The 16,291-nt window shown below is 39.3% G+C and overlaps 1 protein-coding gene across 14 annotated transcripts in view; it reads left to right on the forward strand.

Annotated features, from left to right (window-relative positions):
- ANKRD28 (ankyrin repeat domain 28) overlaps positions 1 to 9,292 on the forward strand; it is a 200,461-nt gene extending 191,169 nt beyond the window's left edge. For 12 of the 14 annotated variants that reach the window (XM_012466765.3, XM_012466764.3, XM_012466769.2 and 9 more), the window contains 2 exons: positions 421 to 512; positions 5,819 to 9,292. In XM_012466765.3, the coding sequence (XP_012322188.1) occupies positions 421 to 512; positions 5,819 to 6,105 (379 nt within the window). In that variant the 3' untranslated portion in view covers positions 6,106 to 9,292. The remainder of the gene's footprint in view (positions 1 to 420; positions 513 to 5,818) is intronic. The other 2 variants (XR_002479185.2, XR_010343446.1) reach the window with 1 other exon arrangement.
- The last annotated feature ends 6,999 nt before the right edge of the window (positions 9,293 to 16,291 follow it).

A 16,291-nucleotide genomic window follows, 5' to 3' on the forward strand; every position in this document is an offset into this window, starting at 1 on the left:
GATGCTTGTAAGCCGTTTTCAAAGCCTATTAGAATTTGTGCTACTGCAATTCGCAATTTTTGATATATAGTCTATGTCTTTACCAGCCTCATTTTTTAACAATGGAGGAATGCAATTTCAATGGTAAAATCTGTTTAAACATTGAGTCTGAGAAGAAAAGTAACAAAAGAATTGGGTGAATGTAGGGACCTTGTTGATGGGGCCCATGGCTAAACTTGATGTCAGGCTACACGTTGACAGGTGTGACAGTGCACTGTACAGATGTTCTGCTCTCCCTGCCCCCATCTTTGTTATTAGGGCTAGTTATCTCGAGTTTGTAACTCTTGGTCTTCAAAACTTGATAGAAATGCTCTTTGACAGCCAGGTAGTATGTGTATGCACATGCACATATGTGTACATGTATCATTTCTTTTCCTCTAGACCTCTGCATGTTGCTGCCCGAAATGGGCTAACAATGGTGGTTCAGGAACTTTTGGGAAAAGGAGCAAGTGTGCTTGCAGTAGATGAAAATGGTAAGTTGGTTCTGTGTTTTCTTCTCTTAACCTAGAGCTTCTATTATTTGAAGAGAAACAAATTTGGGTATTTTTTATTGGTCAAAGAGGAGAACTGAAATTAATATTGAATAGTAGTTTGTGGCAAAGGAACAAGGGAAAAAGAAATAGGAAAAGTTATCTAACAGATGAACTTCTGAATTCCTGTATCATCTGTTAAACCAAAGTTAGTGTTTATTGTTTATACTTGCCACTTTTTATTGTTTTAATAGCCCAAGAGTTTGTTCTTACTGCAAATATTATTAAGACCCTACTTAAGCGCTATATTCTTATTTAAAGCCAGTGCTTCCACTCATGCACCAGATCCTGCCCCCTTTCGCCTACTTCATAATGTCACTTTGACAGTTCTCGTTTGTGTCCTGCAGTAACAATTTTTTGCTCTCTTCCTGGATTTCTCCCCTCGGTATATAAACATTAGTTCCCTCATCTTTAAAAAAATATTTTATAACTCTCACTACTTCTCCCAGCTACTGCCATATTTCTCTGTTTCCCTTTGCAACAAAACCACTCTCTTGCTGTCCCCAGTTATTCTCCTCTCCTCTCTCATTCTTCCATTCTCTCTTTCTTTTTTTTTTTTCTTTTTGAAACAGAATCTAGCTCTGTTGCCCAGGCTGGAGTGCAGTGGCATAATCTCAGCTCACTGCAACCTCTGCCTCCTGGGTTCAAGCGATTCTCGTGCCTCAGCTTCCCCAAGTGGCTGGGATTACACCACCACTACACCCGGCTAATTTTTTTTGTATTTTTAGTAGCGATGGGGCTTTGCCATGTTGGCCAGGCTAGTCTCAAACTCCTGACCTCAGATGATGTGCCTGCCTCAGCCTCCCAAAGTGTTGGGATTACAGCCACAGCGCCTGGCCTCATTCTTCCATCCTCTCTTAATTTCCCTATAGTCAGGTCTTCTCCTCTCATTCAATCCTTACACACAGCAAAACTATTCTCATCAAAACCACAATGACTTCTGCTATGTTAAGAGCCAATTCTTAGTTCTCGTTTTACTTGAAAGATCAGCTTTTGGCACAGCTGATTACTTTTTTCCCTTTGATAAATTTTCTTTACTCTGCTTTTTGAACCCCAGACTTTCTTGGTTTTCCTTCTACATTACTAGTTATTCCTTCTCAATTTCTTTTACAAAATTTCTCCCTCTAGGACTCATTCCTTCATTCTCTTTGCTTTCTCTCTTTGCATTGACTCTGTAGTGCTCTCATCTAGTCCTTTGGTTTTAAATACTACCTAGAATCTGAGAATTCCCAGATTTATGTCTCCAGCCCAGACTTCTCACAGTCTCTTTATGTATCCATGTGCCTAGTTGACATATCCATGTGGATGTCTGATAAACAGCTTAAACCAAAAATGTCCAGAACTGAACTGTTGATCCTTTCCACTCCCCTTGCTAGACCTTCTCTCCCCACAGCATCATGGTGTCAGTTAAAGACAATTCTCATTCTTACAGTTGCTCAGGGCTAAAAACCCTAGAGTCATCCTTGATTCCTCTTGCTTATACCCAGTGTATAGTCCATCAGCATGTACTATTGACTCCACCTCTAAAGTAGATCTAACATATGCCCACTGTTTTCTTTACTGCTACCAACTGCCCTGGATCCCTTTAAAATATATGAGAACATGTTACTCTTGAATTTCAGTTCACCTTTTTTTTTTTTTTAAAGAGACAGGCTCTCACTCTGTTGCCCAGACTGGAGTACACTGGTGAGATCATAGCTGATTGTAACTTTGAACTCCTGGGCTCAAGAGAACCTCTCACCTCAGCCTTCCAGGTATGCACCACCATGCCCAGCTAATTTATTTTTTTTGTAGTGATAGAATCTCACTATATTGTCCAGGCTGGTCTTGAACTCCTGGCCTCAAGCAATCCCCCCACCTCAGCCTCCAAAGTGCTGGGATTACAGGAATGAGCCATCTACCTCGCCCCACTCATAGTTCTTAAAATGACCGTACTAGGCCCTATATGATGTGTCTTCCACTTTATTACCTTTCTGATATTATTTCCTACTCTTATTCTTTCCCTCACTTCATTCTGCCATGACAGCCCCTCCATAGCAGGGTTGTACATGCATTGTGATCTACATTCTGGCTGTTTACTCTGGCTAAACACTCTGTCCCCAAACATTCCTTGACTAAATCCATCAACTGTTTCAAATCTTAGCTCCAATTTCATTTTCTCAATGAAGCATATTCTGACTACTATGTTTGTACTACAACTTGCTAGATACCCCTACCACAGCATTCTCAATCCTTGTTAACCTGCTCTAGTCTTTCCTCTCTTTTTACATAAAGCTTCTAACATAATGTATATAATGTACTTCTTTTATGTTGATTGTGTGTCTTCCCCACTAAAATGAATGTAAGCTCCACAAGAACAGCGAAATGTTTGTCAGTTGCATTCACTGATATATTCTCAGTGTTTTGAATAGTGCCTGAGCAAGGGGAGGCTCAGTGAATATTTGCTGCATGAGTGATTATGCCAAGCACTGTACTAACTTCTGAAGATACAGTGTGTAAAATAAGACAGTCTACTCCCTTTGAATGGAGATGAGTGTAAACAGGCTGTTAATGATTCACTTAAAATAGTTTAATTGATGAGAGTACTTAATAGGGTCTTCGGATCCTTTATTGGAGGATCAGAGAAGGCATCCCAAAAAATGTGACTCCTAAGCCAAAATCCAAAGGACAAGTAGAAAGTGGGGAAGGAACTTTCTAAGCAAAGGAATTGGCTTGTTAAGAGAGATAACTGGGCCGAGTGCGATGGCTTACACCTGTAATCCCAGCAGTTTGGGAGGCCAAGGCAGGTGGATTACCTGCTGTCAGGAGTTCAAGACCAGCCTGGCCAACATGGCAAAACCCCATCTCTATTAAAAATATAAAAATTAGCTGGCGTGGTGGCACACATCTGTAATCCCAGCTACTCGGGAGACTGAGGCAGGAGAAGCGCTTGAACCCAGGAGGCAGAGGTTGCAGCGAACTGAGATCGGCCACTGCTCTCCAGCCTGGGTGACAGAGCAAGACTGTCTCAAAAAAAAAAAAAAAAAAAAAAAAAAAAACCCCTCCAGCCAGAGGAGCCGGTTTTTAGTCATATTCTGACTAGAAAACACACCTGAAACATGCTTCTTTCCCACCCCGACTCCCATCCATGGCATCCTGGCCTATGTAATGAATTGTTCTGTCTGCCAGCAGCAGGAACAGCAGCAGCAGGCACCTTCAGAAGAACCCTTGAAAGAAGTGTGGGCAGTGAAGCACTCCCCTAATTACTTTGGACAAATAAAATGTAATTTTAAAACATGGACAGCCATCAGCCACTGCTGCCAAACTTGCAAGGACATCAGTTGTTCCCTTTGACCCTTGACAAAATGGGAACTTTACAAAGGGGGGAAAAATTACTTTTTCTGGCTGGGCACAGTGGCTCACTTTTGTAATCTCAGCACTTTGGGAGGCAGAGGCAGGAAGATCACTTACTTAAAGCCAGCAGTTTGAGACCAGCCTGGGCAACAAAGCGAGACCCTGTATCTACAAAACAATTTTAAAAATTAGCCAGGCATGGCATGCGCCTGTAGTCCCAGCTACTCAGGAAGCTGAAGCGAGAAGAGGATCACTTAAGCCCAGAGGTTGAGGCTGAAGTCAGCATGATCATTCCACTGTACTCTAGCCTGGGTGATAGAACAAGACCCTGTCTCAAAAAAAAAAAAAAAAAAAAAAAACTTTATCAAGGCTAATAAAGCATAGATGAAAATATGTAGAAGTGGAAGCAGCCAGATGCCCAGTAGTTGAAATGTATAACTAAACCATGGTATAATCACACAATGAAATACTGTATAAAAATGAAAATGAACCAACTACAGTTACATACAACAACATTGATAAATCTCACCTAATGCTACACAAAAAAGCCAGATATGAAATAATATATATTACATGATTCCATTTATATTAAGTTTTTTTAAAAATTCTAAACTGTAGCCTGGGTAAGGTGGGCTCACACCTGTAATCTCAGCACTTTGGGTGGCCAAGGCAGGCAGATGACTTGAGGCCAGGAGTTCAAGACCAGCCTGGCCAACATAGTGAAACCTCATCTCTACTAAAAATACAAAAAATTAGCTGAGTGTTTTGGCACACACCTGTAATCCCAGCTAGTTGGGAAGCTAAGGCAGGAGAATCACTTGAGCCCAGGGAGTAGAGGTTGCAGTGATCCAAGTTCACACCACTGCACTCCAGCCTGTGTGACCAAGCAAGACTTGGTCTCAAAAAAAGAAAAAAAGAAAATGAAACTGTAGTGTTTATGACTCCAAGTTGAAAGCCAGGAAATAACTACCCCATAAGTTAGGACAGTGGTTACCATTGTGGAAGAAGAAAATTGTAATGATTGGGTAGAGGATATGTGGAAGCCTGATATGCTGGTAGTGTTCTCTTTCTTAACCTGTATGGTGGTTATACAAATGTATGCTTTGTGGTAAACCATTAAAGTTCCATATGGTATAATTGAACCTTGGCATCACACTATGTATTCACTTCTCTCCCACTCCATCCTCAAGACTGAGTCGTGTACCAACTGAGGTACCAAATGTTTCCTCCTTAGTTTGCTTATGCCTAAGGTCAGTTGTCTTCCACTTAAGAGAATATTTACAAAGGAAATACTTGTTTTGATTTAGTAGTTTTTAAAGTTCATCTGTTCAGTTTAACTACTGTTGTTTCAAGAGATTATGACCCCAAAACAAAAGTTAAATTGACAACCAGTGTCATTCATTCAGCACGTATTTTTGAGCACCTGCCCTGTGTTTCATTCATGAAGTGTACACATTTCTATTTCTTAGCATCTAAAAGCTTACTTACATAACTACAAATTAGTTTTTATTTTTTCTTATCTTGACACTGACATAACTACAAATTAACAGTAAATCTCTGCTTACCATCCTGAAAGAAGATTCACTGATCTATGATGTTTTTCTTATTCTAGCCCAGTTTCTTCTGTGAATTCAGATGGATATGGATAAGTTGTCAGATCCTGGGAAAAACTTTCTTTTCTGGGCCTGTTTCCTCCTCTTTTATCTATTCCATAATGTCTCCTTCCACCCTAGGTTTCTATGGCTATTTTTTTTTCTACTTATTAGAAATTTGCAAATCATCCTGGTTACAGCAATTTATTATAAGCTAAGTAATGTAAAATATATCCAAAGTTGACATACTTTAGACTTATTTCCTTATCTTTAGTGAAATATGTCTCAGGATGCTTAATTTTTAAATTTTATCTGTAATTCTAGGCTACACCCCAGCTTTGGCCTGTGCTCCCAACAAGGATGTCGCTGATTGCCTGGCTCTCATTTTGGCCACCATGATGCCTGTCTCATCAAGTAGTCCTTTATCATCTTTGACATTCAATGCCATTAACCGTTATACCAACACCTCAAAAACAGTCAGCTTTGAAGCTTTGCCCATCATGAGGAATGAACCTAGCTCCTATTGCAGTTTCAATAACATTGGCGGGGAACAGGAGTACTTATACACTGACGTGGATGAGCTCAACGACTCCGATTCTGAGACCTACTGAGAGGCTGAGGAGAAGGGAGTTCTCACACTAAAGCTTCAAACTGTGCTTTTTCAGGAAAAAAAGGCACTTTCATATTCACATACAAATTCAACCTAAGAGGAAAGATCGCACAGTGAGCCAATGTTAAGAGATGTGATGACATTAAGGAGGAAGAGTTTTAAAGGCAAGTTTTACAAAAGGAACTTCTAGAATCTTGAAATAGACTGAGGAAAACACATTGATGTCAGAATTCTTTGTGAAATTGTTTAATTTGGTTTTGCAGTGCCAGGAATAACTGGGGACACTGTGTACTCTAACCTGCTTACACAAGCAACACTATTGTAACAGAAGAAATAAGGACACTAGATTTAAATTTTATCAATAAAATTACAACTAAATTTAAAGGCAATAAAAGTTTGGTGCAGTAGGCATTATGTGCACAGCAAATTGCAAAAGGACCAAATAACGGAAAGGTTTTTTAAATAAAATGCCGTTTTGTGGAAACTGGAGTAGATGAAATGAAACATTACCTAAACCAAACTGCAACATTTCTGGAAATGAAGCTGAGATGTGATTTTAAATGTTGGGTTTTTTGTTTTTGTTTTTAAGAAAACATCTGAAAGCCTTCCAATGCTGTATTAAACCATGAGAGAAAGCAGATGTATTTTTACATTTTTTTCTTTTACATAAAAATTTCAAATTTCCAACTTTTATACTATTAGAACTAAAAACCAGCTGACTGGGTGCAGTACAGGTGAAAATACTTGTGACAGACATTGAGATGGATTGGGGTCAGGCTTTTGCCCTGTGTTGAATGGTTTGGGTTTAAAATAGTACTATTTTTGTTTAAAAATGTAAAGAATTTCCTAGAAAAAAAAATTCATGAAATCCAAAGTAGATTATTTCACTCTATTGCAACTATAGTAGTGGTCCTGGGGCCTGGAGTCTTCAACCTCTCTACTTTGAATGGCACACCTTAGTCACTTATATTACTTTTGTGTCCCCACCATGGCTTGGGAGATTTTTTTGTTTATTCTGATCTATGAGTTTTGAAAAAGTGAATAATCAAAAGGAAAATCATCCCTTGTTGTTCATAAGTTAAACATCACTAAGTCTCTTGGAAAGCACTTCTGTACTGGGCAAGATTTAAAATACTAAAGCCTTAGGTCCTGTTCATATTTAAGGTAGCATGTTTGTAACCAGTTACTATTGGGTGAGAGAAGCAATTGCCTGCCAAATTGAAGACTACCTTTCATATCGCAAAAGAGAGAGAGAAGGCTGATATTTCGGCTTTTAAGTAACAATTTCTATGGTTCTGCTTTTACTCTGTCATTTTCCCAGTGAAAATGATTTCATATATGTTGAGGGTCTTACAGGTATGGGTAAAATTCTATAAATTGCAACAAAATGATACCCAATTTCATTTTATCCTTTTTGTATCGTGAAACTGGAAACTTAAATGACATTGTAAATTATCAGCTGGTTTTTCTGAATATAAATTGTGAAAACACAGAACAGTATTTTGATCTATTTGATAATTTTGTGGGTTTTTTGAAGAATTAATGAGCATGTACATAGAAATAGTGACTGCTTGAATACTGTATTTACTTGCACTCTTTCAGTACATCAAGATTCCTGTATATTTTAGAGTATAATAAAACACAGATGTGAGTTGTATTTAATGAATAATGTATTTGTATCTGTGCATATTATCTACAAATCTATAAAGTTTCTAGGGCATTGACTACTAGATTTTAAGCATTTTTTCTAAAATATTCACAGAAATTATAAACCAAACCCCCATCTTTTCTTTATAATATAAAGAAGTCATAATGAATCCTTCCTGATTATTAGTAGTAGGAAGGTAAATATGCATTTTAATGATAGTGGACTACATTTTCTATTGTACCTTTTTTAAAAAAAATTCAAGCAGATTCTAAAAGTATACATATGTGTGCTTTCTCTTTCCTTTTAGGAATTCTCTTCTGAATTCCCTGAGGGAATTTTCTAGAATCTCAGAATTGAAAGAGACCTGAGGTTCATCCACTCTCTAACCTCTTAACAAATGCAGGAGTCCCTTCTACAAGGGTGATCTTTCCACCTTGAACACTTCCAAGTGACTCTACCTCACCAAGCAGTCCATTCAGTTGTTGAGCAGCTCTAACTGTTAGAAAGGTCTTCCTTAGATGGAGTTGAAGCCTCTCTCCTGGTAACTTCTGTCTTTGGGCCTGGGTCTGTCCTCCATGAGAACCCTGAGAATGTTGGAAGGATGAATCACGCACATTCTGCCATGTCTTCTATTTTACAGGCTGTTTGACTTCTCTGCTGAAGTGATTTCCAGAAGGACTCATTTGACACACTATTAGATTTGCCACATCTAATGGAATCCAAGGTGTAGCTATAAAGTGACAAGCTGTTTTTATCACATATACCAGAACTTCTATCCTGCATCACTTTATATGTAAATGATGCTGTTACCAAAAACATTGAGGTAGTTCTTGCGAATGCCAGCCCACTAAAATCTTTTTCATTACTTTTGTAGTCCATCTGTGAGAGTTGCCGCTCCCCCCACAACTTAACCACTTCCTTTGGTCTGCACCCAATGAAGGGAAACCCCAAAGTACTGTCTCAAATGGTATCTGACCACCACCAGTATTGTTGGAATAAGTACATGAACTGCTTGAATGAACGAACACGGAACCGTAGAAATTTCCTTTATGGTTAACACCTTGTATGTCTAAAGCATTCAGGTCCTGTTCTGTAGTGTTTCTTACCCTCATACAGAGTAGAAAAGCCTGTTTGCTTAATTTAAATTCTGCATGAAAGATGGCATCTGAAATATCTGATGTGTATTATACAGTACCAGCTCTAGAACTGTTTTGGGGGAAATGGTGGTAATAGCAAATGACCTCTTTTAACAAGACACTCAACTCAGTGCCATTTAGTTAAGGAGATCTCTAAGTGTAGCTATAAATTTGGGGGTTAATTTGGCTTATATTGGACCTTTTAAAAGAAATAAAGTTTTTTTAATGCAATAAATTGTCTGCCTCTTTTACATGCAAAATTATTTTCCCTTAAACTGTCTAGCATGAATTGTGACTTCTTTCCTTTTTTTAATAAAAAAAAAAATGACGTTTTAGTAAAGCTGTTTTAGACTTTAAATGAACCTATCTATATGGGATTTTCAAATATATTTATTCAACAGATACTGCTTGCCTGCTGTATACTTGGGAGTGGGAATGGGCAGAAAACCAAGAAATTGTGATCTTGTCCTTCAGGAACTTGCAATTTTATTGTGGAAAGGTATAAGTAGAAAGTAATAAAAGTGCAACTGAGGTAGTGATGAATTGCTTAAAGGTACAGAATAAGACCACATTGGGAGGGAAGATCAGAACAGGCATCATGGAAGACTAGGTCTAGACATTGAGAATCAGATATGATTTGAACAGATGGAGAAGGGGGCACATGATATCCTATGTGAAAAGAACAAAATCAGCAGTTCTTAAAATAGTTTTGGTGGAGGGGTGCTTTGGGATAGAGTAGGTATCAGCACTTAGCAATCCTGAGCATAGAAAGATGATGAAAATATACAAAGGAGCTAATTGGAAACGTACAAGATTAGATAACAGAAATGATAACAGATATAAATAGGTGATTGGAGGAACAGATTAAGAGGGCTTTAATAACCTTTCTCAAAATGGTCTTTATGCAGGTAATAATAGAAAATGCCTATACAGCATTTATCATGTACCAGCCAAGGTTGTAAGTACTTGAAATAAATTATCTCTTAATCCACACAACTGTTTTATGTGGTAGGTACTATTAATAGCACCATTTAAAAGATGAGGAAAGAGAGGGAAATGACGTGGCATTTGCCCAAGGTGACCTGGCTGGTAATTTGTGAAGCCTAGATTCAAATCCAGCCAGTCATGTTCATAGTGCTCTTACCCCCTAATGACTGCTGACTTGCTTTCTGGTCTTTGTATAAATTGTTGATTTTGAAGTTGAGACACACACTGAACACTAAATTATGTAAGTTCCCCTCAGTTTTATTCTAGGCTATTTTTAGAAGAAACATGTAAATCTGTCTGCAACAATTGTTTACTGAACACCTGCTCTGTGCCAGGAACTGTGCTAGCTTCTCGGCATACAGCAGTAAAGGGGGAGGTAACCTAGTTTGCTCTCAGGAGTGGATCCTAAAAGAATGACATCTACTTATATTTCAGTTGCTGTTGCCACCTAGCCACCCCAAATCGCAGTTGTTTGAAATATTCAGTCTTACTCATGCCTCTGCAGATTGGCTGACATAGCTTATTTGGGTGACTGCTTCAAGCTAGGTCTCTGGCTAGGCTTTTCTACCTGCTATGAGTTGTGCTTCCACCTGCTCCATCTATGTTCATCCTTGGGCCTGGGCTGAAATACAGAAGTTATACAGAAGTTTCCACACTGATCATAGAAACACAAGGCAAGCCCAACCACACAAGTATGGTTCGTGCCTTCTGCGTGCATCACATCTGCCAACACTCCACTGGCCGTAACAAATCACGTGGCAAAGCCCTACCTCTGGAATGAGGCAGTATTCGCTGCCATTTGGAGGAGGACAGTTTGGGTTCCGTTTCCCCAGTTTGCTAAAAATGATGCCAACAGATTTGTTGCTGTTTTCAGTTTTTCAGTGGGTATGCTTGGTAGCCTTTCCTTTATTCCTGTTCCTTCCCATTTTGTGGTACCCTTACAGTGTGGGTAGTCCAGATATAAAACTGGACAGCAAACATGTATTTTGAGTTGGAAAGTTCTTGCTTGGCAGTGCTACTGATTGTCTGGTTGTAGGATCTGCTCTTTTCCAAAGGTAGAACACCAACCTCTTCCCCTACCCCAGTCTCCAGAAAAATGTAGCACCAGACCCTTTTCTGGTGTGTTACTGTGCTCATCCCTTCCAAAGCACATCCTAATCTGAAAAAATATAAGAAAACTGACCCAAAACCTAAAATGCAATAAAAAAATTAAAAAAAAAAGAAAGCTTGGCTGGTGGCTACTTTTAAGATAAAGAAAAAATGCTGATCTATAGTGCTCTCCATTCTAAATCAGTTCTCCATCTCTCCCTCTCCAGCACTTAAACTGTGTCCATCTCTCTGCTTCATCCTCTTTTTGTGTTACTTCTCATTTCCTTGTGGTTGTCTCATTTCCCTTTCCCCTATGACTTACCTGTCTACCGTCTTAATGAGAATTGTAATACAGGCTGAAGTAGTATTTCCTTAATTGGAAGCTAATTTTTAAAAACATTTTAGGTTCAAGAGAACATGTGCAGGTTTGTTATGTAAGTAAACTTCAGGCCATGAGGGGTTAGTGTACAGATTATTTCATCACCCAGGTAAGAAGCGTGGTACCCAATAGGTGGTTTTTTGAACATGTTCCTCCTGCCACCCTCCAACCCTCAAGTAGGCTCTAGTGTCTGTTCCCCCTTTGTGTCCATGTGTTTTCATTGAAAAAAATAGTAATTTAATCTTAGTGTTTCTTTCTCTTTACCTTTAAGAAAAAATAAATTTTCACCTTTTTTTAATCCCTTCATGGAAACCAACATAAATTTTCATCTTTAAAGCCCAAATGGTCAAAAAGCTTTTGCTAAATGATGTCAGTGAAAATGGCAGAGTGATGACTTCAAAAATTAGCTCCTTAATATGAGCTGTGATAAAACTGGCTAATTTTCTGACTTGACTGTAACAGAAGTCTGAAAATTAAAGGCTGTCAGCAACCTCAGGAGCATTTATTTAAGAAAAACTGTTGAATCTCCCTAAGAACAACAGCCTTGGTCACATTTTAACTTGGATTAGATGCATTTCTCACTGTCCAGCTGTAGTAAACTAACTACAGCCCACATTCCTGTTGCAGCCTAGCAGCCACCAGAGGAAACAAAACAAAGCTAGAGCTCTTTGAAAACCTTATTCTCAACTAACTATTTGACCAATGCACTTAACAGAGTGTGTGAGGCAAAACCAGTAGAACTGCAATGAGAAATAGATGAATCCAGTATCATAGTTGGAGACTTCAACACCCCTCTATCACTAATGGACAGAACTAGCAAGCAGAAATTGACAGAAACTAGCAAGCACTAATTGACAGAAAATCAGTAAGGACATAGTTGAATTTAACACCATCAACCAGCTGGATCTAATGAACATCAAGACTAGCCTGGCCAACATGGCAAAACCTCGTCGCTACTAAAAATAGAAAAGTCAGCCAGGCCTGGTGGCGAGCACCTGTAATCCCAGCTACTCGGGAGGCTGAGGCAGGAGAATCACTTGAACCAAGGAGGCAGAGGTTTCAGTGAGCCAACATCACTCCATTGCCCTCCATCCTGGACAACAAGAGTGAAACTCTGTCTCAAAAAAAAAAAAAAAAAAATCTAAAATCAATCATGTATGTGTTCACCTTAGGAAACTAGAGAAAGAAGAGCAAATTAAATCCAAAGTAAGCAGAAGACAAAAATTAAGAGTAGAAATCAGTTAAATTGAAAAAGAATTTCAGCAGAGGAACTCAACCAAAAGTTGATTTTTTTAAAAAAGATTAATAACATGAATAAAACTCTAGCCAAGCTAAGAAAAAAACAAGGACATGGCCAGGCGCTGTGGCTCCCACCTGTAATCCCAGCATTTTGGGAAGCCGAGGCAGGCAGATCACCTGAGGTTCGGAGTTGGAGACCAGCCTGGCCAACATGGTGAAACCCCATCCCTACTGAAAATACAAAAATTACCTGGGCGTGGTGGCGAGTGCCTATAATCCCAGCTACTCTGGAGGCTGAGGCAGAATTACTTGAACCTGGGAGGCGGAGGCTGCCGTGAGCCTAGATCGTGCCACTGCACACTCCAGCCTGGGCAAAAAGAGCGAAACTCCACTCAAAAAAATTAAAAAAAGCTGTGGTTTTTAAAGCTTATAATTACCAGGAAAAAAAAAAACAGGACACAATATCAGAAATGAGAAGAAATTTCAATAGAGTCAATGGACATTAAAAGGATAATAAAGGAATATCATGAACAACTTCATGCCAACAACTTTGATAACCTAGATGGACCTTGAAAGCCAATTTGCCAAAACTTACACAAGAAGAAATAGACCTATATCTATTAGAGAAACGGAATCAATAGTAACCTTCCAAAACAGAAAGCACCAGACCCAGATGGATTCACTGGTGAATTCTACTGAATACTTAGGGAGAAATTATACCAATTCTCAACAGTCTTTTCCAGAGATAGACGCAGAAAGAATATATCCTAATTCAGTCACGGAGGCCAGGATTACCTCAATTTCAAAAACAAAGATTATAAGGAGACTACAGTCCAGGCGTGGTGGCTCACGCCTGTAATCCCACACTTCTGGAGTCCAAGGCAGGCAGATCACCTGAGGTTGGGAGTTTGAGACCAGCCTGACCAACATGGAGAAACCCTATCTCTACTAATAATACAAAAATTAGCTGGGCATGGTGGCGCGTGCCTGTAATCCCAGCTACTCAGGAGGCTGAGGCATGAGAATTGCTTGAACCCAGGAGGTGGAGGTTGCGGTGAGCCAAGATCACACCATTACACTCCAGCCTGGGCTACAAGAGCAAAACTCTACCTGGAAAAAAAAAAAAAAAAAAGATACACCACAATCATGATAAAAAAAATTCTCAGTAAAATAAGAAAACGGGAACTTCCTCAGTTGGATAAAGAGCATCTACTTAAAAAAAAAAAAAAAAAAGCTCCAGCCTGGGTAATATAATGAAACCCTGTCTCTACAAAAAATACAAAAATTAGCCAGGCATGGTGGCACACACCTGTAGTTTCAGCTGCTCAGGGGTGTGAGGTGGAAGGATTGCTTGAGCACAGGAGGTCAAGGCTGCAGTGAGCCAAGATCATGCCACTGCACTCCAGCCTGGTGACAGAGCAAGACTCTATGTCAAAAAAATAATAAGTTTATACGGCAAGGCAAAAGCCAAGAATAGCCAACACAATATTGAAGGAAACAAAATCAGAAGACTTTCACTACCCATACTATAAAAACTAAAGTAATCAAGACAGTGTGGTATTGGTCAAAGAATGGACAGAGCAGTGGAACAAATAGAGAACCCAGAAATAGACCCACATATAGTTAACTGATCTTTGACAAAGGAGCGAAGGCAATGTGACAGAGTGAAGACAGTATTTTCAACAAATGGTGCTGGAATAACTAAGACATCCACATGCAAAAAAATGTGTGTAAACACAGATCTTATATCCTTCCTAAGAATTCACAAAATGGATCACAGACCTAAATGTAAAATGCAAAACTACAAAACTCAGGAGAAAATCTACCAGACCTTGGGTTTGGCAATGACTTTTTTGATATAAAACCAAAGGCACCACCCATAAAAAAAAAAGATAAGCTAGACTTCATTACAATTTTAAAATTTCTGCTCTGTGAAAGACATTGTCACAGAATGAAAAGGGAAGCCATGGACTGGGAGGAAAAAATTTCAAAAGACAGATAAATATTATCCAAAATAGACAACCCTTAAAACTCATGAATAAGAACACAACCAACTTTTAAAATTGGACCAAAAACCTTAACAGGCATCTCACCAAAGAAGTTACAAGTGGAAGATAAGCATATGAAAAGAATGTTCCACATCACATCTCATCAGAGACACAAAATGAGATACCACAACACACTAATTAGAATGGTGGAAATTCCAAACACTGACACCACCAAATGCTAGTGTGGATGTGGAGGAGCTCTTTTTTTCTTTCTTTTCCTTTTTTCTTTTTTTGAGACAGAGTGTAGCTCTGTTGTCCAGACTGGAGTGCAGTGGCATGATCTCAACTCACTTCAGTCTCTACCTCCCGGGTTCAAGCGATTCTTCTACCTCAGCCTCCTGAGTAGCTGGGATTACGGGCATGCACCACCACCCTACCCAGCTAATTTTTGTATTTTTAGTAGAGACGGGGTTTTACCATGTTGGCCAGGCTGGTCTCAAACCCAGGACCTCAAGTGATCCGCCAGCCTCAGACTCCCAGAGTGCTGGGATTGCAGACATGACCCACTGTGCCCGACTTGGAGGAACTCTTTGATTATTGGTGGGAATGCAAAATAGCTCAGCCACTTTGGAAAACATTTTGGCAGTTTCTTACAAAACTAAACATACTTAAACCATATGATCCAGCAATCCTACTCCTGGAAATTTGATATGGCATGCTGGAAAAGACAAAACTATGGGGACAGTAGAAAGATCAGCAGTCGCCAAGGGTTATGTGGGAGGAAAGGAATAGGCAAAGAACAAGGGATTTTTAGGAGAGCAAAATTACTATGATACTTTAAACAAAACCACCTGTAAACTTACCACTAACAGATCATTAACACAAGTTGGTTTTATATTTTCCAAATCTATAACTATGAATATGAGTCACATTTTTAAATGGAGGCATATGTCAAGTTTGTAACTTTTTTATTTGCTGTAAATTTCTGTGTCTACACATTGTGTATAAATATAAAATACAATAAATATGATGCTTGATGGCTTCTTAGTGTTCAATTGTAAGGCATTAGATACATAGGCTATTAGGTTTTTTATGGATTCAAATCAATGGAAAAGCAGAGGGTTCAGAAACAAGACTAGACCTGTGTCTGGAGTTGAATCAGAAGTAGAAAAGGTCGGTTTTCCTGAGTTGTAATTCCCTTCATGAATAGCAATAGATGCAAACAAAACCACATGAATATCAGCTAAGGTAAAGCACCTTTCTGAATGGCTGGGACAGTACTGTCATTAGTGAGAGGCAAGAAGGAGGGAGTACATGGGCCCTTGGAGCCAGTTGGTCCCAGCAGGAATTCTGGCTCTGCCACTCCCTAGCTGGGTGACCCTGGGCAAATCTAATTTCTCCCCACCCTAGTTTTCTTGTCTGTGAAATGAGGACAATCGTACCTCCCTCAAGGGGTTGTGGTGGGAATTAATGAAAAAATACATAGGAAGTGTCTGACACATAAGCACGCAGTGTTAGCTTTTCTTTCTTTCTTTCTTTCTTTTGAGACGGAGTTTCGCTCTTGTTACCCAGGCTGGAGTGCAATGGCGCGATCTCGGCTCACCGCAACCTCCGCCTCCTGGGTTCAGGCAATTCTCCTGCCTCAGCCTCCTGAGTAGCTGGGATTACAGGCATGCACCACCATGCCCAGCTAATTTTTTTGTATTAGTAGAGACGGGGTT

This window comes from Aotus nancymaae, unplaced genomic scaffold (genome assembly GCF_030222135.1).
Source record: "Aotus nancymaae isolate 86718 unplaced genomic scaffold, 86718_ANA_hifiasm-v0.15.2.pri h1tg000019l, whole genome shotgun sequence".
NCBI classification, from domain to species: Eukaryota; Metazoa; Chordata; class Mammalia; order Primates; family Aotidae; genus Aotus; species Aotus nancymaae.